The sequence below is a fragment of the Protomyctophum bolini genome (genome assembly GCF_963924005.1).
Source record: "Protomyctophum bolini genome assembly, chromosome: 8".
NCBI classification, from domain to species: domain Eukaryota; kingdom Metazoa; phylum Chordata; class Actinopteri; order Myctophiformes; family Myctophidae; genus Protomyctophum; species Protomyctophum bolini.
In genome coordinates, this window is record NC_137869.1 from 36,340,868 (window position 1) to 36,365,806 (window position 24,939).

The following is a 24,939-nucleotide window of genomic DNA, read 5'->3' on the forward strand; positions in this document are numbered from 1 at the left end:
ACTATACACACACATTCATGCATGCACAATTGCACACATCCACGTGCACAAACAGCTCTACCAAGCCCTGAAGGACGGAGGCATTATTCCCCTCTACTCTGTGCTTGTCGGTTGTGTTGTGGTTTATAAGCTGCTTGACTTTTGGAACCACACGCTTGCTGTGCTGGTTCCAATCCTGCCAGAAGGCTACCTCCTATGTCACTTCTACATGCCTCTCTCTCTCTGTCTGTCTGTCTCACACTTTAACCAAGTTGGTACAACACATGGATCTCCATATATGTGGAGATCACGACACTGACCTCATCAAACCCTGGATATAGCCATACATGGTTTGACATGCTAGATCTGCATAGTGTATATGGAGCCGGCCAGCAACTCTACATCTGACCTCACCGACACCAGATTCATAGTTTAACTTCTGCTTCTCGACTGTGCCGTATTAAGAAGCTGTGTTGTTTCAGCTCAACCACGCCCTTTAGGGTGATGTCGCTTCTCGCCCACAGGGCGTCGTACTGGTAATGTAACTCTACTTTATACATTATGGTGAAGTACAGCAACGTTGGCATAGTGGATTTAAACACAAACTAAACTCCCAGCAATAACAAACATCACAAACTTTCTATATAAGCAGTCTATTAGTATAACTGAAGGAACAATATGTTAGTTAGTTTCATTTATTGTCCACACAATGTGTACATTTGTCTTCAGTCTCATGACAATAGTAACAAAACAGCAACACTTTATCTTCAAGGCAAAAAGCAAGACGAAGTGACAAATGCATTTAAAACTGATTTAACGAGACATGGTATCATTTAGTGCCTTAATGGAATTAGGAATGAAGGAATTTTTAAAGATTACGGTTAGCTTTATACCAGAGGGAAGTAGTTCGAACTCCCTGCAGAGTGGATGAGAGGAGGTCATTTGCTATATTGACATCTTGTAGATAACTTAATTGTCTCTTTCGCAATGATTTTTGAGGCTAGGTTCACTATTCGCTGCAGCTTTATATATTAAGATTGCCAAACCAAACATTGCCATGTAAAAAGTCAAGATTCCCTCTATCAGGTTCTTGTAGACTGTTTCCATAATATGCTATATCAATGTTATTCACATGTGTGTTGGAACAACAGAACTCCTAAAAATTGCCTCTTAGCCCTCAGAGCAATAAATAGCTTAATCAATAATCCACACATAACTCTCTCCCGGGGCAGAAACCGGAGACAGTTCCTATCAATACAACACCAACAACAGAGGTCTGGAGTTTATGTTTTTTTCTTTTTAGCTCCAAACAATTATAACCAGAAAACATGCCTTGATTCCATTATTGTAGCCTACAGTACATCCTGTCATCAAGTCCACACAATGGCTCCTAATCTGACGTTGTATCAGTGGTGGGCCGTCAGGGCCCACAAGGCCTTCTCTGCTGGCCCACTTGCCTGATGCAGAAATGTATATTTTATAATAAGTTTTTCTTTTTAACAACTGCACTGTTTCTCACTCAGACAGGCTTTCTGTGCGAGTTCCCAGGGTTGATTGAGCTCGCTAAATTAAGAGATTTAACTCACAAACGCGGAAAACAGCTGAATGAGGAGAAGTAACAGATTTAGTGGTGGATTTACAGTCAAAGCATTTTTCAAGAAGGAAGGACTTCAAGAAAAGCTTGCAGGGTAGACCATTGGTATGATGCAGGCAGCCATGGTAAGGATCTTTATATAATATTCATATACATGCGATCGCGATGCGACGCAGCTTATTGATGATCATGATTGATCGTTTTATAGGCTATGGTTATTGTGGTGGACTTTAGGACTTGTGGTTGTCCGTGCCTGACAGTGTGTGTGGCCGAGTCTCATGTGGCTGTGCGCTGCGGAGCCACTTGAGTGTGTGCGTGTGTGTGTGTGTGTGTGTGTGTGTGTGTGTGTGTGTGTGCGCCGCGCTGTGTGTGTTTAATCCCCGCTGGTGCAGAATGGCTGGGATATTACAGAGCCTGATATGAGTGTGGTTCAGTTCCAACAATTTTTGCGTGGTTAAATGTTGTATATTAAGAACATATGACAGGTGGGGGGGGGGGGGGGGGGGGGGGGGGGTTGAAGGCCTAGTTCATTTCGGCACGGCCCGCCACTGCGTTGTATACTGTATGTGTGTCATTATACACATTTTTAGAACAGTTAAAACACGTTTTAAAAATCCACAAGGTCCCAATATGTGCCACAATGCGTGGTGTTTTGATCTTGTAGATCAAAAGTCGTACGCTTTGTCACACACGTTACCGCAGTGACATTTGTTCTCCACATTTTACCCATCTCTTGGAGCGGTGAGCTGCAGCCATGCCGCGCTCTGGGAATCATTTGATTAGTATATTTGACCCCCCCCAATCCAACACTTGAGTGCCAAGCAGGGAGGCATTGGGTCCCATTTTTACAGTCTTTGGTATGACCCGGCCGGGGATCGAACCCCGACCTCCCAGTTTCAGGGCGGACACTCCAACCACAAGACCACTGTGTGGTTGATCATCACACAACAAAGTATATAGGGCCGGGCTTCTTAAAAGGTTAACGCATACATTCGCGATTTCGCACCCTTGACAGCGGAGGCAGCCATGCAAGGCAGCAATCTACTGTATACTCGTCTTGCTCAAGGACACTTCAACATGGCGTTGGGAGTGGCGGGGAAGGGAACCAGGAGGAACCTTAAACCCATTCTGTACGGGAACCCCTTTGGCCAAATACAGATCATTCTGGGGGTCCTTGACATGAAATAGTTTGAGCACCACTGATATAGAAAACATAGATATTTACTAGGAAAACTGTCATGATTTAGAAGACTTTTTCTTTCCAATGTTTTGACTTCAGGCCTAAACGGTTTAAAAATCCCAGACAAGCGCTCCACCTCCCGAGTCACTGCTGCCCAGAGGGGTCATGGTGCTATAGGAGAACTTAATTGTCTGTTGATGACATTGTGATCGAGCCAGCCTCCAGCTCCAGGAGACGCACCTGTTGAGGTTGACAGAGTATCTAAATGTCATGCTGATAAGACGCTACAGAACGGACCGTGTTGGGAGAACAGTAACGATCAATCAAGTGGATGAAAACACTAATTACTATGCCGGGGGAAAATGTGTGATGGAATAATAGGCTCCAACTTTTTTTTTACGTTTCCATCTATCAAATTAGAGGGCATGGAGAGAAAAATAACGCACTGTCTGTCTTCATAGCTATCGGCTGACGTGAAGTGAAACATGGAGTGCGTTTGTTTGGTTTCTTGTGTGTGTGCGTACGTACGTATACCTGTGTGTGTGTGTGTGTGTGTGTGTGTGTGTGTGTGTATGCGCATGGTATGAGAAAGATTCAGTGAGTATTATGTGTGTACTGTATATGTACAGTAAATGTCTGTACATATACATACAGTATGTTCATAACTGTGTGTGTGTGTGTGTGTGTGTGCGATCACATTCAATCAGTATGTGTGACATGACATCTGTCCTGCAGTCACACGCACGCACGCACACACAAGCACGCACGCATATGCATGCGCACACACACACACACACACACACACACACACACACACACAGCTCTGTTACATGACCAAATATGATATTTTTCATTATCAGACATCCACTCAGTAATAATCTCTGTGGACTCTGCAGAGTTGTTGCGATCAATGGCGTGGTCATGAGCCATCTAATTCTCTACAGGGAATGAAGATAGATGAGCTGCTGCTCCACAATCCTGGTTGATCCTATACCATCTCCTGCAAGGTGTCACAGACCTAACACCGATGATACTGAGGCCTGACAGTCTCAACAAGCTTCAGGTCCATTCTACAAAATGTCTTCTAAATCATGACAGTTTTCAGAAAAACCTCATGTTTCCGTGTCAGTGGTTTTCAAACAATTTCATGTGAAGGATCCCAAACATTTGGCTGCCGACCCCCCATCTCAAAATGAGTAGTTCCGTGCAGGAACGCCTCCCAGGAGCAGAGATTTGAGTTAAGAACGTTCGCTCTGAAAGAATATATATTCAAAGATTTGAGCCACATTTTCATGATGTTTCAATAATAGCAGATCTACAAGCTCGTAGCGCGGCACTCTGTGCCCCGCTATGAGCTTGTAGATCTGCTATTTTTCAACAGCTAAAGTATAACATAATGCTTAAAACACCAAAAGGGGTTCCTGCCCCCGAATGGGTTAACATATTGAGTGTAAGAACGACACGGGCGCCTGATGGAGGGGAAAGGAACTGGTTGGAATAACGTGTTCCTTCCACGCGCTACGTCCAACCAGGGAAACTCCCCCTGTCAGGTGTAAAGGAGCAACTTGTGTAGAGCCCAGGATCACATTAGATGATTGACACAGGGGTGAAAAATGGGTTACAAAATCGTGGGATAAAAAAAATATATATAAAATAAAAAAATAAAAAAAAGAATGACACAGATCTATTCTACGTCGTCTCAAATCCAACGCTCGACTTCCATAGACGTACATCTCCGTCACATCATGGTGTTTCCAGTGGTCTAAGACAGAGGGACCGAAGCTTGTGGATGACCCCAGGAGATCAAACGAAGACGAGCACACCCAGAAATCACCTGATCACTACATCTTTCAGCTCAAGATCGTGTGTGTGCGTGCACACGTGGGCTTGCATGCATTTGTGAACGTGACTGCAGGACTAATGTCATGTCGGCACATGTATGTGGCTATGTGCACATGTACTGTATGTACAACATGCGTGCATGCGCCCCTCTCTCTCTCCTGAGCTAATCTCACAAATCACTTGAACAATCAATGCCAAACTGTGCTGCCAGTAAGGCCACATGCAGAAGTACCTCCATTATTTCATTTTCTGAATACTTAACTGTAATTGTCTAAGAGAAGTCGACAGGGCTCTGGTTGGGTTGAAACCTGGAAATTATTGAAATGTTCACCAATATAATGACTTCTCCATAGTGGTTCAAGTGCAGGCTACTGTATATACAGGTTTCCGGCTTCCAGGAAAGATATTCCTCTGATTTTTAAAGTTTGTTGTACATATTTAATTTAAAGAAGAAAAAAATATGGGCACGGGAAAAAAGAGAGGAATAGCCTTTACTGTATTTATTTAAAAAATATATATATCCCACGATTTTGCAACCCATTTTTTTACACCCAGTGTCAAATATCTAATGTATTCCATGCCAACCTGGGGGGCACAGCGGACTGACCTCATGCTTCCTGCTATGCATGAGGAGTCCAAGCTGCTTCTCTTCACCTGACAAGGGAGAGTTTCCCCAGCCGGACGTAGCACGTGGAAGGAAGTTAAGGAACATGTTATTCCAACCAGTTCCTTTCCCCTCCATCAGGCGCCCCGGCTATATATATATAGCCTGTATTTAATTAAAAGTGCCGACATGTTTTGACCATAAAAGGTCTTCATCAGGGCGATGGTCTGTTTGAGCACCTTTTACATGTTTTACTATAGTCATCTGTTTACCTCCTGTGAGCACCTGGTTGCTCCTGTTTTTTTTCTGACATTTCATTTTAAGTTTGAGAGGGAAATGTTTTTATTATGCCTAAAAAAAACAATATGACCAAACACATTTCACCTTAAGCCTGGTCGCAGAGGGGAAAGACTAAGATTTCTTGTTTAGCATCCAATGTGAGCTTTAATACAGAACAACAACAGATAAGACTTGCACTGGTTACATCGCTGCAACAAACAGGTTTTACCACAGAAGAGGCAGAAACCCCTGTGTCGGCGATATGAAAAAACTATTTAAAAAAAACACAAGATGGAAAAGATGAAACCGGGGAACGCGGTGAGGTGAAAGACGCAGAAGATCTATTAACTGGATCTCCGAATCAACTGATAACACTATTTCAAGAAAAGCATCGGAGGGAAAAAAAAAGGCACTGAATAAATCTTCAAAGTGCATCGGTCGTAGATGCGAGGGTAAGTAATCATAGATTTATGGCCATAACAGTAGATAAAAGATTACTGATTCATGTCTAACCATAGAGGGCCCTGTTCACGCGCCATATTAAAACCCCGGTGCAGATAGAGCAGATTAAGTCTCTGTCTAGATATGGCACGGGAGACACAAAAAAACAGCTATATTAAAGCATTGAGGAGGAGGATTGGAAAAATCACTTTTCCATCCTACCTTTATGTGGAAAATCTTTTTCTTTTCTCCCCAATCTTTGCTGAGCAAAGATTTATAAAAAATTATAAGCTTAATGTTCCCCTATCTCGACACAATCCAACACATGTTATCTGCTGTGAGCATGTTCAGAGATAGATTGACTATACTATCAAAGATTATTAATTTATAAAGATGGGCGAATTTAATTAATAGAGGCGAAATGGTACACAACGCCTTTTGCCTTTTCTTTTTTTGCTGCTGCTTTTCTTTCATTTTATTATTTTTTTTACCAAATTGTACGGCAATTTCTTTATTGTTATTCAATATAGTCCTACTAGACGCCATGCAGGAAATGACATCTGGCCACACAAGATCACAGGATCTATTGAATGTTAGGAGATGCTTCTATGGGCTGCCATAAGGTGTGTCCATCTGTCACCTCCTCCTTCACATTCAATAGACCCCGTGATCTTTTGTGGCCAGATGTAATTTCCTAGGAATATAGTAGGCTAAATAATAATAAAGAAATCTCCCTAAAAATACATATTTAGCCACTTGTTCGAATGCCCCCGCCTCCCCATGTCAAAAATACCTAAAATCGGTCAAATTAAAGAAAGCAGCAAATGAAAAAAATAAAAAATAACACTCATCTTTTACTTTCTCTAATAACATTGGTTGCAAAAACAAAACAAAGACAAAGTTGTCCTTTAAGTGATTCATTCATAATGTAATCACGGGGAGACAAGGGAGGGAGGGAGTGAGTGAATGAATGGCCTGTACATGAAATATATAACCAATCTGTAAAACAGTTATACGTTCATAATACACTTATCCCATGCCCTATATAAAGATACTCTGAGAAAGACAGACAGACAGACAGACAGACAGACAGACAGACAGACAGACAGACAGACAGACAGACAGACCTTGTAGAGTAGTGGGGCCTGCCCCAGCTTGACCACGGCTATCTGTCCGGTGAGGTTGGCGCCGGTTCTCTCCGTGGCTCTCCTCAGGTCCTCCACGAGGCCGTACTGGACGTCCACCACCTCCGCCTGCCATGGAAGGAAGGAAGGAACAGGGCAGAGGTGAGGAGATTATACGTTACCCACACATTTTGGTGGAGCGACACGTTTGCAAATTGAAGCAGAATTGCAATCGTGAACATCAAAAAAATCCTCTAGATTTGAACGTGGCAACAGTACCGAATTTTGTAGCGCGTGCGTGCGTGCGAGAGAGAGGTATTGAAGAATATAGAAGATGGGATAGAAAATGGGGTAGAAAATCAGTGGTGGAAAAAGTACAAAAGTACTCAAAAAGGTGTCAATACTGCAACTGTGTGCGCGTGTGTGAGTGAGTGAGAGACCCCAAGAGGAAAGAGAGAGAAAGAGTATGCTTTTATACTGTATATAAATAACTAATATCTATAACAATTCAAGGTCAAGTGCAGTGTTTGCTTTAGGGGTCTTGTGCAGCGAACAGCGCATGGGCTATACTGTAAATGTGATGGTGTGAGAACAGGTACGATATAAAATCCAAGAGGAAATAGGAAATAAGACATGGACCAAAGCCATACAATAATATATAGATAAAATGTGTTTTTGCAACTGCAAAAAGCAACTATATGGGAGTGGGTGTGCGCGCGCATATTTTTGAGTGCGTGTCTGTGTCTCATCGTCTTGCAAATTAAAGTGACCTAGAAGTTGTTGAGGAAAGTCAAAGCACTACTTTTTGAGTGTCTCTCTCTCTCTCTCTCTCTCTCTCTCTCTCTGCATCACCTGGGCCTGATTCATTTTTCATGTGGCCTGGGGGCGAGTGTAACACGATGCTGCAGTGGGGCGAGAGAATGTGAGAGAGAGAGAGAGAGAGAGAGAGAGAGAGCACATCTTGTTTTCATCAGGGGAGAATAGCTGAGGAGAGGAGAGAGAGATTTATCGCTCCTGCCTGCATTTGCATCATAAAAGTCCTCCATTTAAACTGCAGCCCATGGTACAGAACAGGACGCAGCAAATTGAAATACAGAAGGATTTCCTAGCGCTGAGACTGCCTGGACGGACAATACACCCCCCCCCCCCCCTCTATCTCTCTCACTGTCTCTCTCTCTTACCTGCATACACACACAAAACAGAATGCATACACCCTACCCCATCCACCCTCAGCTTTAATTTCATCTCGGTGAGGTAATGAAATTAACGATGTAACCTGGCTGAAGTTTGAGGCAGTGAGCATCTCTCTTCTGTTGGGGAGATTAATGTGAGTGGAAATTCCATGAGAGAGCGAGAGAGAGAGAGAGAGAGGGGGGGGGGGGGGGGGATTGAAGACCGGAATAAGTGAAGAAGAGAAGAGCCAGATCAAGCGACTGATGTCGACACGACAGTGGCTCAGGGGGTAGAGTGGCCGGTAGAGCGGCCGGATGGGAACCGTGAGGTTCACAGTTCGATCCCGGGGCTCCTCCCTCAGAGTTAAGTGTCCTTGAGCAAGACTCTGAACCCCCTAGTTGCTCCCGATGTACAGGTTCGGTGCCTTGCATGGTTTCCTCCACCATCTGTGTATGAATGCGTGTGTGTGAATGGGTGACGCACTTTGGATAAAAGCTCTATACAAATGCACCATTGATGTCACCCTCTCTCTGAGTGATACTTGATGACAAAAATGACAAAAATAATAATTAACAGAGGAAAATAGCGCGATGGAGGAGACATGTACAGCGGGGCCAACAGCGGTTCTCCAAATTGCTGATTGAAGGATGCTAAAAACCCACAGAATAATCCACTATTATCACGTCAAGGAGCTGGAGTGCCTGTTTCAATCAGAGCCCAGGCAGCTGCCATCACTGCATGCTACAGTAGATGACAGGAAATACACCATGTGTGAACTAGCGTCATGCTGCTCAAGAGGCCTCTGTCAATATACTGTCAATAGTGCACAGCGCGCACGCACATGCGCACGCACACACACACACACACACACACACACACACACACACACACACACACACACACACACACACACACACACACACACACACACACACAGCTTGCAATTCTGGTACACATAATTTGGTGGGCCTACTTCTCAACAACAGTATTCAGTAACTTTAGTTACGTCAACTTTTGTTTGCATGCATGCACGTACGCACACACAGTGTATAATGTAATTCAAAAGTAATTTTTACTTACTTTGGGGGGGGACTTGATATATGATATATTAATTTGAGTATGTAAACGTGCTCGTAAGAGAAGCGCCAGGGTGGTTTCTCCACACAGTAAATCCTATGAATTAAGGCCCAAAAGTGAGCATTTCAAAACCGTCATTGGGTTTTCCATGTTGGGTCACATAATACTTGAACTCATGGGTTCCCAAAGTGGGGTCCGGGGACCCCCAGGGGTACTTGAGGGAGTTCCAGGGGGTACCTAGCTCAATTAGAGATAGTTAGGAGCCAAATGGACCCTTATGGGTCTGTAACTCAGAGTGTGTAGAAATGGAATCAAATGGACCCTGACGGGTCCATTTGGTTCCATTTGTACACTCTCAGAGTTAAATTAACAGTGGTTTTATTAAATAAATTGGGGTACCAGAAATAGAAATAATAATAAATAATAATAATAATAATAAATTTTATTTATAACGCACTTTATATTTGAAGCAAATCTCAAAGTGCTACAGATTAAAAAAGTAAAATAAAAATAAGAATAAAACAGTTAAAAACAGGGCAGCTTACGAGTCCGACTGGGCAAATGCCTTACTAAAAAGGAAAGTCTTTAGTCCCTTTTTAAAAACGTCCACGGACTGTGGTGCTCTCAGGTGGTCGGGGAGGGCGTTCCACAGCCGAGGGGCAGCTGAGCAGAAGGCCCGGTCCCCCATGGTGCGGAGTTTGGTTCTTGGCTGTTTCAGAGTGTTTGATGTACCGGAGCGGAGGGAGCGGGTGGAGGCTGGGGGTTCAAGGAGTTCCTTTAAGTAGGGGGGGGCGTTGCTGTGGATGCATTGGTGGGTGAGGAGGCAGACCTTGTATTCTATCCTGGAGGATACGGGGAGCCAGTGAAGGGAGTGGAGTATGGGTGTGATGTGGTCGTATTTTCGCACTCTCACCAGGATCCTAGCAGCACTGTTTTGAATGTACTGGAGCCTCTGGATGCTCTTGCTAGGGATCCCGGTGAGAAGTGCATTGCAGTAGTCGAGCCTTGAGGAGACAAAGGCGTGGACAAGTTTTTCAGCATCAGGGAGGGTGAGTGTGGGTCGGAGTCTGGCAATGTTTCGGAGGTGGAAGAAGGAGGTTTTACAGAGGTGTTTGATATGGGGGTCGAAGGTCAGGTGGGGGTCCATTTTTACACCCAGGTTGGTGACTACAGGTGAGAGGGGGATGTCTTGGCTGGAGAAGGTGATGCTGGTTATTGGGGAGGATTTGACCTGGTGTGGGGTGCCGATGATAATGGCCTCTGTCTTGGAGCTGTTGAGTTGTAGGAAATTGTCGGTCATCCACGCCTTTATCTCCTCAAGGCAGGTGGTTAGAGTGGATGATGGTGAAGATGGTGACGACAGGGGGGCAGAGGGGAGTGGGATAGTCCTGAGGTAGAGTTGAGTGTCATCAGCGTAGCAATGGTAGGATATGCCATGCTGGCTGATGACACGACCAAGGGGGAGCATATAGAGGGTGAAAAGGGTGGGGCCAAGGACGGAACCTTGGGGCACGCCACAGGTGACAGGGTGTGACCGTGAGTGGGCACTGCCCAGGGAGACACGCTCAGTTCTGTCAGTGAGGTATGAGGTGAACCAGTTGAGTGCAGTGTCGGTGAGTCCTATGGTGGAGTGGAGACGGTTGAGGAGGATGGTGTGGTCGACTGTGTCAAAGGCTGCGGAAAGGTCCAGGAGGATGAGGAGGGAGGGGGAACCATTGTCAGCTGCCATCAGGAGATCATTTGTGACTCTGACCAGTGCTGTTTCTGTGCTGTGGGCTGTGCGGAATCCTGACTGAAATTTCTCGAAGAGGTTATTGTGTTTGAGGTGTTGTTGGAGTTGAGCGGCAACCACTTTTTCCAGCACCTTGGAGAGGAAGGGCAGGTTGGAGATGGGCCTGTAGTTGGAGAGTATGTCCGGGTCAAGGGTGGGTTTTTTCAGGAGAGGTGTGATGATGGCTGTCTTTAGGGAAGGTGGAACATGGCCGGCTTGGAGGGAGAGGTTGATGGCTGTAGTAATGAGGGGGCTTATGGCAGTGAAAATGAAATGACATTAAATCGGGGGTCCGTAGCATAATGCGTGTGAAACTGGGGGTCCATGAAATGAATATGTTTCGGAATCACTGCTAGAGCCGTAAAAATCCTCCCTTATCGGGGTCACTGGCATATGGGGTCGTTGACACAAAAAGGTTTGGGAACCACTGCTTTAACTAAAGGCTGAGTTTGTTTGTACCTGTGCCGTGCGGTTCACATCTCTCTGTCAACTAGCATTAGTGGTAGTCTAAGCCAGGGGTTCTCAACCTTTTTATACTGAAGTACCACCACAGAAAATATCTGGCTCTCCATGTACCACTACAATAAACACAGGAGCGTAGACCTGCCCCATCCCATTCAGCTATTATTAACCCAGGAGGAAAATGCAATTTATTCTTCAAATTGTTTTGTTTTTGTTCCTTTCCTAATTCCTAAGCTTAGACTATAGAGGAACCATCTGCCGGGTCTGAACTGCATGGGAAAATCTGCTTTCTGCTTTGATGCCCCGACTTCATGGAACGCTGTCTACAAACACTAAAAATGAATAACCCAATATCATAGACAATTTGATAACCTGCTTTTAATATGCCTACCTCAATATGTGACTGTTTTTTAACTTATTCACTTTCAGTTGCTTTATTTCACTGTTTCTGTGTGTTATATCTCTATGCCTTACTTGTGGATTTGTTTTTGTGTTTCAAAATAAGAGAATACAAAAAAGGTTTCAATCAATCAATCAATTAGGCTAGCTTGCTGTGATTGAGAACGGTTCCACTAGGTAAACCAATTAGTTCATGGGTCTAGCACGCAGCTGCGTGTTAATTATAACTGAGCGCTCTGTCAAAACAAAAGGACAGGTTTAGCTGAAATGCAACAACTACAGAACAGGACATGCTCCTTTCACATGGAGTACAGCCATGGCACCACTGCTACCCTCTGAAAGACATTATGTGCAATGACTCCAGGATGGTTTGACAATGCATTGTATAGCGGGGGGCGGACTTGTAAGGAATCAGCAAGATTTGGCTTTTGGTGACTAGTTTCTGAAGTGTGGTGTGGTGTTAGGTATGGGTATAAGGATTTCAAAAAGCTGTGCAAACGCGTTGGGAGTGCCCCCTAGTGGTCTGTTTGCACAGACTCAAATATTGGATACTATAGGTATGGTTGAAAACCAGATTTTTTTCAGCCCGCGGACCCCCATTTGTACGGCTCTAGCAGTGACTTTCATTTCAGTTTTCATTTCAAGGACCCCCCAGTTTAACATGCATTAAGTTCCGGACACCCATTTAACCACTAGCTGTTAGCATAAACCCAAGTTCCCAGTGCCAGCATACGCGTTCAAGACGGTGTTTGCCCAAATCCACCAAGGACAGCGATTCTAGAGTTGGAGGTATTTGCAATCCCATAGTTGCTACTGTATAGGAACCGGACCAATGTTAAAAGCTTCCGTAGGCATCAACCATTATATGGATGGAGTATGGGTACGTATATATACAGACCTGTCATTGCCTGTCCTGAGTGTCCTCTTTTACGTCTGTGCATGTTCAGGCATTCAAATGCTAATCTGGTGGCTTTGTTTTAACCTGCCAGGTAAAAGATGCATACAGTACTGTACTTGTACGTGTTCACAATGAAACCACCAGCCAAGAAGAGGTTCATGCAGAGCCCTCTACAGTACTTTGCTACCGTGGCAGCACTGTGTTTATTACCAAACTGTGAATAAAAGTACCAAACGAAAAAAACTTTTCGTATTAGACTCGTCTCTGGAAGGCAGCACCAGCACAAAGGCACTCTCTGAAGTTGTTATCAGTGTTTAAAAATGCCAAGCTAATATATTTGTGTACAACTTAATAGTAGTGTAGGGAAAAATCTAAGCCCGGCTGACACTGCCAAGAGATTCCAGATCAAATAAAAATGAAGAAAAACAGGTGGCTTGTTGTGACACTGTGGTTTTACGTGTTGCATAATACAGATTGTCATCAGGGATATGGGGAATTTCCAACAAAATGGTAAATGGTGCATTTAACATTTATCAGTGTTGGGGAAATTACTTTTAAAAAGTAAGGAATTATATTTATCGTTACTTATCTAAAAACATTAAATTATGAAAGTAACTACTTTACTTTACTTTACTTTAAAAAATAATATTATAAAAAACGATTTAAAAGAAGGTTTTTTGTTCTGTCAGTTCTGCACAGTAACAGAAAAGACAACTCCCTCTTAACATTATGAAATGTAGTGGAACAATAAAACATGTTCAGGAATTTTGACAGGCATCTTTATTGTAGCCTCAATTAAACTTTCCTTTTTTATACTAATATATAATATCAAATAAAAATGAGTCCATATATCTGCAGTGATATACTGTAGAGATATACTATTGAGCTCATCTTCCATTTTAGAATATTCACTGTTCAGGTATTTGGAAAATGTATTTTGCTGACCGGAACAGACTCCACCGTCAGAGTACAGACAATACAGTATGCCATACTATTAGGCTGTTGCTCTGCGCTCTGATGCCCTCTCCACGCCGCGCACCTTGGCGCATGAACAACAACAACTCCACGTGGACCCACGACGACCCACGTATGAATTAGATAGTTTATAAGAAATGGCACGGCGGCCATCCTTGCAGGCAGTGACCGTAACATAATGAGAATCCTGTAGGCTGTAACCTGTTCATTTTGGGGGGCTGATACTATGAAACTTAACAATTCATTAGTACTCACCTAATGACGCCGCCACGGAGGATATACCATGTTTAACGTAATTCCAAAGTGTTTAGCCTACATTGTTTAAGTCATAGACGCATGCGGTTTTCATGAACTTTGGCTAAAAGCATGTTGTTGTTGTTGTTATTATTCTACTAACACCCGGCACTTCTAGTCGAGTAGACTACTAGACTGTCATGGCAGCGGCAGCGTCTAGTGAACAGATCTAATGAACAGATTTAAGACTTCCGGTGGACGATCTCTTCAAAATAAGAGTACCCTCTAGAGTATGAAAAAAAGTTTCATTTGCACATTAAAACTACAAATTAAGCATTTAAATGATGCTATATGATGCTAGAAGACACACATTATGTTTCTGTGTAAAAATAAGTAATTAAATAATAATAATAATAATAATAAAGTTATCTAAATGGATAAATGCTATTCACTGGAGTGCATGGACTGTATAAAGTGGACACTGGACAAAAGACGGCTCCGCGAGGCAACTATCTGGACATACCCACGCGTTCGGGGAGATGTCCTCTACCACACCCCAGTCTCCGCTAAGCGGGAGAGGTGTAAAATTCACAGCAGCAGCCCTATTATTTTTTAAATCTTGCCAACAGCACAGACGCCTGTATCTGTATGACTATTGTGTATATTTGTATGTCTCTAAATGTTTTGATGAATTGAACAATGTGGACCCGGCCTGTTGTAAACAAGTGTAATGCTTAATTGGGTCGTCCACTCACCGTTGACAGTCTCTGTATTGAGTTTGTGCTTAAAATGTACTGTGATTCTACAAACTGTTAATAAATATTTCAATCAATCAATCAATCAGTCTGACTCACGGAGCGAAGTTGACATAATAACGCCATAACGCGGTTAACACACGCACAGTCATTATAACGCCGTTATGGAATGGGAAATGTATGTTAGGTTACACATTATTGCAAATAGTAGTTTCGTTATGTAACGTCACGCGATGTAAGGGCGTTGGTTGATTGTGCATTCCATTCACCCATTCACACACACATCCATACACTGGCGGGGGGAACCATGCAAGGCACCAAACCTGCACATCAGGAGCAATTAGGGGTTCAGTGCCTTGCTCAAGGACACTTCGACACTAACTCTGGGGGGAGGCCTGGTTCGAACTGGCAAACATGCAGTTTCCAATCCATGCAGCCACTCTACCCCTGAGCCACCGCCGCCTGGAGACACAGACCATTCATTACATAAATACAATCATAGAATATTCAAAATATTCTCATATCATGTGCAACAGATCAAAACATGTGATACAACATTCACATGTGTCCACCACAACCACATCCGATGGGTCGAGATGCAACACAATAAAGTTATAGTTCATGGGTAGACAGAATGATTCTGTCCTGCAGCTATCGGAGACATACATGAATGCATTGTCTAAGAGGAAAGGAAACAGAACTGAAAACTAAAGTACGATATCATCCACTCCCGAGTCCCGACCTTATCGCACAGCGATTTAGTAACACAGACCAGACTTTCCTCCGGGGTGGAAAGCCTGGTGAGCAGTGGTGACGTGAGGTTAATTGTGACATGTTTTTGTTTTATATGTTGTACTGTAGGCGACAGAACATTAACATTTAGTTTGTTTTATATGTTATAAATACTGTAGGCAACAGAACATTTAGTTTGTTTTATATGTTATACTGTAGGCAACAGAACATCTAGTTTGTTTTATATGTTATACTGTAGGCAACAGAACATCTAGTTTGTTTTATATGTTATACTGTAGGCAACAGAACATCTAGTTTGTTTTATATGTTATACTGTAGGCAACAGGACATTTAGCTTGTTTATATATGTTATACTGTAGGCAACAGAACATTTAGTTGGTTTGATATGTTATACTGTAGGCAACAGAACATTTAGTTGGTTTGATATGTTTTACTGTAGGCAACAGAACATTTAGTTGGTTTGATATGGTATACTGTAGGCAACAGAACATTTAGTTTGCTGAAAATACTGCATGGTGGCACATTGTGAGTTTGCAGAGCAGCTCTTTTTTTTGCTGAAAGTATATGCCTATTTTGTATTTTCACCGGATGTCGACCATACATATGTCGACCTACTATGACTTGCCCTGTATTATAGGGGTTGCCAGGGTTCAAACATGAGAATATACCAGCCTAATGAATCACAGACTACATGCGTGCAATGCCTGTTTGTTTGTGTGTCTAGTGTTAGCCGTGGAAGAGAACAGTCCCCACAAGACCAGCGAAACCCTAGCAGGACCTATTAGCCCTCAATACATCGCCTGAAACACCACCCATCCATCACCAATGCCATATATAATTGTCTAAAAGCCATGTTTAGATACGGCAATCCAACGCTTAATTCAAGTCAGCGCACAGGAACAGGGCTCGGAAATAATCCGGTGATGGATGACTGTGATCCTCCTCGGGGTAGACTCAGACCGAACGGACAGATGAATGGATAGAGCTAAAAAGCATGGAGGGGGGGGATCGGGGGGTGGGATAGGAGAGAAACTTGGTATTCAGAGATTCATCCCAACTTTTCATCTGCCCTGAGGCCAGCCATGGGCTCTGGGGAATAACAAGCATCTCCTTCAGCGTTCTGTATGCTCTGTTCCTGGGATGCAGAGTAAAGTATAAAAAAACCCTCTAAAAATAGTACGGCTGTATTTCTTAGTTTGTGTATCTTGGCGCGTCTGTGAACTAGTGTGGGGCCGACTACATGCATAATGACTGCCATTAACCTTCACACTCCTGAAGGATGGCGAAAAGGCTTGCAATGCATCTAGCTAGCATGACGCAAATATCATGCTATTGGAATTTACCCCGGCAAGCCGCCGTGAGCTCTTTGGTGCTCCGTTAAAAGCCGGGGAATCTCGACACTATCTGAGATTGTAATATTCACACTTTATCTTTTTGTCTCTAGGTAATGACTAGAGGCGGTCCACCAACGGAAGTTCTATTTCTACTCTATTTATATAAGAATGATCCTCTTGAGTATGACCCATTTAGAAATAAAAAAATAAGCATGCAGTACTCCACAGCACAGCACTAGACTGAATGTTATGTAATGTAAACATACCTTTCCTCTTAAAGGACCATAGCAGTGGTCTGACATGTTTAGCCCATTTACTACGACTCGCAGTTACTTTGTACTTGACATTACTATTGAGGACCCTTTTCTAAAGCTTTCTTTTCTTTTCATCATTCATGTAAGTTGTGTAACATTTTAATGTAAATAATGTTTGTTAGCGGGGAAAGATGACAGGGCACGGTATACGGCCCTTTAACCCATTTAGACCCCAGACCACATTCTACAAATGTCTTCAAAATCCTGACCGTTTTCTGAAAAACCCATGTTTCTATATCAGTGGTTCTCAAACATGTTCATGTCAAGGACCCCCAAAAATATATGTAATTAGCCGCCGACCGCCATCTGAAAATATGTTGTTCCAGGGACCTCCCCAGAATTATATATATTAATTAAAATAATGATATTATATATTCAAAGATTTGCGCCACATTTTCACGATTTTTCAAAAATAGCAGATCTACAAGCTTGTAGTGCGGCACCGAGACGAGTGCCGCGCTACGAGCTTGTAGATCTGGGTTAACCAGCTTGTAGATCTGGGTTAACTACTTTCAACCTGGCCTCCATTATTTATTTATTTATTATGTCATTATAGGTAAACAACTACAAGCTCATCATGCATCACAATGTGACACATTGCAAAATTAATCTTCACAGCGTATATATTTGGTTAATATTATACAGTATACGTAAAATACACAACTACAACTTATTTTCTCTTTAGCACATGTAAATTTATTCTGAGAGACGAAACCCAAATGCATTATTTATGCAAGAATAATGGTCTACTACAGCTATACACATTCTGCATTTTCTATGTTATGGTTCATGATCCAACTCACATCAAAGCAACCACTCTTCTTCTTAAAATACCCCCAAAACCCACCTCTTCAGACGTGGCTTTCCGCTTTCCCACCTAATCTAGTAGTAGTAGTAGTAGTAGAGGTAGAGGTAGTAGTAGTAGACACCATATTGATGCAGTGAATTGATGCACAATCTATGTAAAGCGCCTTGGATAAAGGCGCTATATAAATGCACTATAATATAAATGCGCTATATATATAAATTTACCATTTACCATAAATGGTAACAGTTCAGGCCACGCCACAACATGTTGGGGATCTAAAGACTGAGACGCCTGTGCACCTTGAACTGTGGGTGGGACAGTAACATTTAAGAGCATGCAACCTTTAGCTGTGGCCTTTTCTGATAAACCTGCACTTGCCCCACTAGCTGGAGGGCAAGACTGAGACAATGACAGGATTAAATGGATGCAGATCACTGGCTTCAGTAACAGCTAGGCCTGAACATCCACCTTTCAGTATATAGGCCAAAGGGAGAGGAAATAATCACCTCCCTCATTACACCCCTTTTCTTCAATACATATAGGACACAAATCAAAATAATGGATTTAGCGTAAGACCCAGCGGTCGGAGCTGCGGTGTGTTATGTCAATTTTTCAGCTGTACCACTCAGTTTATTGAATATAACAACATCAGATTACGGTAAGAAAATTGCTTCTCCGGAATTCTCCCATTTTGACCTGACTTCGAAATTTAGAAAATGTCAGTTTTCTATACTTATGTTTCTATATCAGTGGTGCTCAATATTTAATGTCAAGGACCCCCAGAAACTAAATGTAATTGGCCACCGACCACCATCTGAAAATATGTAGTTCCAGGGACCCCCTCAGAAGCAAAGATTTGAGTTTAAAACGTTTACTCTATATATTTAAAGATTTGCGCCACATTTTCACGATTTTTCAAAAATAGCAGATCTACAAACTCGAGCTTGTAGATCTGCCTAAAGTATACCATAATGCTTTAAATAATCTCTGAATAATGTACAAACATATATACATTGGTACACTCTTCGGAGCTAAACCACGACGATGACCACCGTTAAGGTCACACTGTAACACCCCATGAACACGCATTACTTTGGAGTCCAGTCCAGGTGCAGCATAATGGTCAGACTCACAAATCACTTATTGCAGCATTTAAAAAGCAGCTCATACAGTAGCATCTTCAAAATTCACGCCTGGGATAACATCAACAGCAACAAATTTACTTCCCAAAGAACTAAATGTGAAGCTCGCTTAGGCTTTTGTTAGACAATATACTCATACGCATAAATCAAAAGCACTGAGATGAAGCGAGGGCACCCATTGTTAGGTTATCTTGGGGTTTTAAGACTGCAAACTGCAGCATTCTACAGTGTTCTAGACAAGAAGGGAGAGGTGCAAGGCCGTAGGCCCTGGCTAGTGACCCTTAATTGACCAAACATTTTTTTAAGTGTTTAACGATTTGAACATTTCCCCACCCAAATTAGCATACATGCCCTGGAGACATTTGACATTTTGATTGTTAAAGTGAAAATGTCAACAGCGGCTAGTCGTACCTGGAGACTTCCCACAGCGGAGTACGCCGCGTACGAGAACTGCAGGTCAGGAGGAGGAGTCTGAGCTGGACCTCGCTGGTCACACGGCGTCCCGTTGGAAAGGAAACATTGGCCGCTGGACGCGTCCGTTACGGTGTTGGGGGCGGGCCCGGGCAGACTAAGCAGAACCGTGTGATTGGATAGACGGACGTCGGTCAAACCCAGCCCCACCCATTGCCTGTAGAGGTACCTGGCTCTGGCTTCTTCGCCGTCATCTGATAGGCTGTCAAATGACCTATAGGAGACAGAGAGAGAGAGAGAGAGAGAGAGAGAGGGGGAAGTATAGAAGGTTGTCACAGGTGAGTAAAATAAAACCACACTTGTGGTTATCAGCCAGATGACGTCTTATGTTCATAATTTACTGCCCTAAACAAACATTAAATAAGTCCATAGACTTGGCTGGGGACGGGGAATTTTGAAAACATGGGCCTATAAAGCGCACGCGCACACACACAAACACACTTAAGACATGATGCAGAGTAGAGAGGAGCTTCCAAACTTTCCCAAACTCTATCGTCCTGAGCCAGTCCAACTCTTCAGCCTGTGTGTGTGTGTGTAATCATTGTGTATATTCCTGCACTATACCTGCATCGAGTGATTTTGGTACATAGAATTTGATCTATTGAAGATTCTGACCTTCAAATGTACATCATTTTTGTTTTGATTGCTGTATTGTTGTATTGTTCTTTCTGCTTTGGCAATGTAAACGTATGTTTTCTCATGCCAATAAAGCCCTTTGAATTGAATTGAATTGTGTGTGTGTGTGTGTGTGTGTGTGTGTGTGTGTGTGTGTGTGTGTGTGTGTGTGTGTGTGTGTGTGTGTGTGTGTGTGTGTGTGTGTGTGCGCGTGTGTGTGTGCGCGTGTGTGTGTGTGTGTGTGTTTGTGACATCTATATCCCTCTCTGCGGCAGATGGCCCAGAGACACACTTCCACCCTCCAGTCCCCGGGAGCAACAGTGGGAGGGCCGTCTCTCTGTACTGTATGTGTTTGTTTATGCTTCAGTGTGTTGTGGGTATGTATGTGTCCATAACAACAGAGAGAGAAAAAGAGAGATTGTTCCACTTTTAGCTTTGGCAATGTAAACGTATGTTTTCTCATGCCAATAAAGCCCATTGAATTGAATTTAAAGTTTGTGTTTCTGTGTGTGTGTGTGTGTGTGTGTGTGTGTGTGTGTGTGTCCACTGTCCACACTGAGACCATCATCTATAACTATAAGCTAAGCTGTAGGGGGTACTCCCTGTGGTTTGAGACTGCATGCTGCTCATTTCTGTTGATGCTTCCGTCTCCAATTTGTCCATGTGTGCGTGTGTGCGTGCGTGCGTGCATCTTCTATGTTGACTGTTCTACTACTGTATACTGCAATGTGGCCGTGTGCATGTCTGTGAATATTTGATTGTAGACTTAGTTTGTTTATATGCTTTGATCGTCATTCAATGATTATGATCTTTCACTCTCATTACATACTGTATGGCTTTGACATATTTATATGCCATTGAGAATGCATTGGGCGTTTCAGTTAAATAACTAATTTCAAAGTAAAAAGTTCCAGCATGTGTACACCCCTTTGATGTACACATATTATACATCAAAGGGGGCTTCAGCCCCTGCCCTTCACCCGTCTGTAAAACAACTGCCCTCTCCAGACCATGAATGCAGCATTTACTACATGGTGAAAGAAATGCAAATGCAAATGCAACTCCTTTCCATGCCATACCGTAAGGCAGCCTTCAGGAGAATTGCTTTTTCCCCCCAAAGTCTCCTGAACTTGAACACAGCATTTTTTTCTGCGTTGCACAAATGCGTTTAGAAATCCATGTCGTACACATGCATCTCCACTGGCTAAAGAGGGCTGGGTTGCGACCCTAAAATAGCTGCTCTTAAAAGCTCTCAACGCGGCGCGTTGTGAGCTTGTAGATCTGCTATCTTTGTCCAAAAGTGCCCCCTCTTACGGGATTTCAGCCCCTGCCCCTCTAAAACTCTCTGCACGTCCCTGGTATAGCAGACAGAGACAGATGCCACCATGCACACAAAACAAGACTGGGTGTCTAATAACGCTGTGGCTTCCCAGGCTGTGCTATCTCTCATCTGAATCATTTTAAGGTGTGTCACAGTATAGAATGACAGTATAAACAAGAATACAAATCCAGTCCACACACACCAGTATTGCTGCTCCCAAATGCAATTTGACTTTTACTTTACCAAGTAAAATTGCATGTGGGAGAAACAATGTGTGCAGATTGTTATTCTTCTACACGGCTTAACTTTTGTTTGAACCAGAACCCAGCCTACAGTATATAGCGCGTATCGGCCTCTATCTCATATAGTAGCTCACTTAATAATATAGGACCAGGATGAGACTGTTATATCATACGATTTTCGTCTAAAATGTGTTTTGGCGGGCCTTGATGCCGTCAAAATGACTGATTTTACACACAATCTACTATTGATAGATCTGCTATTTTCAGCATGCAACCAAGTGTAAAATGACTTGTACTGGATCTCTTGTCCACTAGTCCCTTCCTAACATGTTAGTCTAGTTTTTATCTGTTACTAGTACTACATTTTTGTGCATGGTATTTAGCAATTTTTTGAAAATGAGGGGATTAATTACTTAGTTTAATGTCAATGTATTTTAAATAGTTACTGTATCGATTTCTAATCATTGAATCGTATCGTATCGGATCGCCATAATGAACCAATATCGTCCATGTATCGTATCGTCAACCATGTAGCGTGATACGTATCGTATCGCTGTTAAAATGGTATGTTATTCAAATCAATATTTGAGTGTATGGTAACTGACACTGACACTTCCCAATACCATACTTTTGCTGTATCTGTTAGCCAAGAAATTGCATGATTTATTTATAAGATGTGGAATTATGGCAGTGTATTTTATTGTGGGTACCTGTCACGGGTGACTTGTTTACAAATTCCACCTGCATGGTTGTACAGTATGCAGGTAGAATTGTGACATTTGCAATGTTATTGGATTTCCACTAGGCAATTACAGGGTTGTTATTCTTTCATTTGTTGTTTTTACACTGTTGCTAAGGAGGGGTAGGTATAGGTATACTGCACTTATTATAACATATCGTGTAGTTGGTTGGCTAGGCTAGGTAATCATGCCAGGATAGTGTATATTAATGAGATCTTGATATGCAATGGGACTCAAGTGGATCGATGTCAATTCAAAAACCACAGCAGGAATTTAAACGAGGGAAATTGAAGAATAGATTCCCACTGTGATATGATTATCATGTCTGTTATTCACCGTTACAGCACAGTACTGTACACAATCCCATCCATAGTACATGCAGGACATTGTGTGCATGTTATAATATGATTCGATCCCTTTAGCGGTACTTGACAACAGCTACAGTAGAGTAAGTGAGTTGAGACTGAGAGGGCATGCTATCTCTTGGCAAGCAGCTGTCATGAGATAGCCTGGCTAGTCATGAAGAGGCTCTCTTTGCATCAACAACTCAATCCTAAAGGTTCGTACTCAAAATATCTATTTTTTGGGCCTTTCTCGCCAGAGGCGTTTCTCTGCTACAAGCTTTATTCATCCCCTGTCCTCATGCCTACTGCAACTTCCTCCAAGCGAGACAGACAAACGGCGACTACGTAATCTGCATCCACAACAAGTCATCCAGGGTGCAGCAGCTGCAGCCCACCTAATCGTTATCGTCAAAGGTACTGGCCCTCGTTGCCTCAGGTTTGTGGTCCCGGCCAGCCGTGTGCAAGCTTATGCTTTGTCCGTGCTTTCCATCAAGCCTGGACACTTAATCCTTCCTTCACCGTGACAACCTGGTCACCATTCACTCTCATCCCTGCTGGCTCCCCAGTGGTGGAATTACCTTTCTGCTTGTTAGATCGATCTCTCTCTCTCTCCGTCAGTGTTGTTTTTGGCAGCAAATTTCTATTTTAGTTTTAGTCATAGTCTGTTGAATAGTTTCCATTTAGTTTTAGTCACATTTAAGCCACCTGGAATGTTTTAGTGTCTAGTTTTAGTCGACTAAATATCCTACAATTTTTGCTTTCAAGAAAGACACTCAAACACACTTTTGACTAAAGCAAAAAATAATAATATATATTTGCATTCTGTGCCACCTTTTCACACCTGCTGAGAGGCTCTGGCTGTTTTTAAGGTGTTTAATATTCAGTCTTTATCTGAAGCCCAGACGACTTTATCTGATGTCTTGGTTAAATGCTGTCCACTGAAGCATATCTGCACCTCTGAGAGTCGAACTGTGTTTATCAATAGGCTGTTGTAAATATTTCATGAAAGGATTATATATACTTTTTCTTCTCGTAATATATTTTATCGCATCCCTGGACCCTGGACTGTAACCACTTAAACCCTAGCATCCATATTCTGGGCATGTCATAATAGGTGAAATATATGCAGCGATAAAAAGACGGCCTGCGTGCATTACCAGATCACGTTTCTATTAACGATCACCAGTCACCTGATTGCGTTCCACCTGGGATCAATGGCACCAACAGACCCAGTCTAGGACATTATGGACGTTATGGATTGCTGATATAAAGTTGTGGAATTGTAACAATGATGCCACACAGATGGCATAATCTCACTCACAAAATAAAACCTACAATACTGGTAAAATATTGCTCTCTGGGAAGAAATGCATGACTCCTCTGGCCATATATCCTATACAGTATGTACTTAGTCAAACAGAGTTCTCCGTCCTATCAATAAAGTAACGCTCCGCTCAAAGGGCGGAGATTAATTGATATCAAATCTGATCGCATCGCTCCACAGGCTGGGAGCGCAACACTCAATGTTATTTCCGGTCGGGACGTCATTGAAAATGTTCCCCCCACCAGATCTCTTGGTCCGCTATACGGCTACACCAGATCTCCTGGTCTGCTATACGGCTACACCAGATCTCCTGGTCTGCTATACGGCTACACCAGATCTCCTGGTCCGCTATACGGCTACACCAGATCTCCTGGTCCACTATACGGCTACACCAGATCTCCTGGTTCGCTATACGGCTACACCAGATCTCCTGGTCCGCTATACGGCTACACCAGATCTCCTGGTCCACTATACGGCTACACCAGATATCCTGGTCCACTATACGGCTACACCAGATCTCCTGGTCCGCTATACGGCTACACCAGATCTCCTGGTTCGCTATACGGCTACACCAGATCTTTAGTGCAACAAATGAAAGATCTACAATCTCGTAACACTTTGTGAGCAAATTAGATCGGCAAGTTTCGACCAATGTTCGCCCCATAATACGGACAGTACTATAGGGCTACTGTGGTGAAAAAACAGCACATTTATTCTTTTCAGGCGTGTTCCGTTAAACATTTA

The 24,939-nt window shown here is 42.9% G+C and overlaps 1 protein-coding gene across 1 annotated transcript in view; it reads right to left on the minus strand.

Annotated features, from left to right (window-relative positions):
* naaladl2 (N-acetylated alpha-linked acidic dipeptidase like 2) overlaps nucleotides 1-24,939 on the minus strand; it is a 347,063-nt gene that overhangs the window by 171,070 nt on the left and 151,054 nt on the right. The window contains exons 6-7 of the mRNA XM_080770411.1: nucleotides 19,550-19,823; nucleotides 7,047-7,172 (exon numbers count right to left, since the gene is read on the minus strand). Of these exons, the coding sequence (XP_080626537.1) occupies nucleotides 7,047-7,172; nucleotides 19,550-19,823 (400 nt within the window). The remainder of the gene's footprint in view (nucleotides 1-7,046; nucleotides 7,173-19,549; nucleotides 19,824-24,939) is intronic.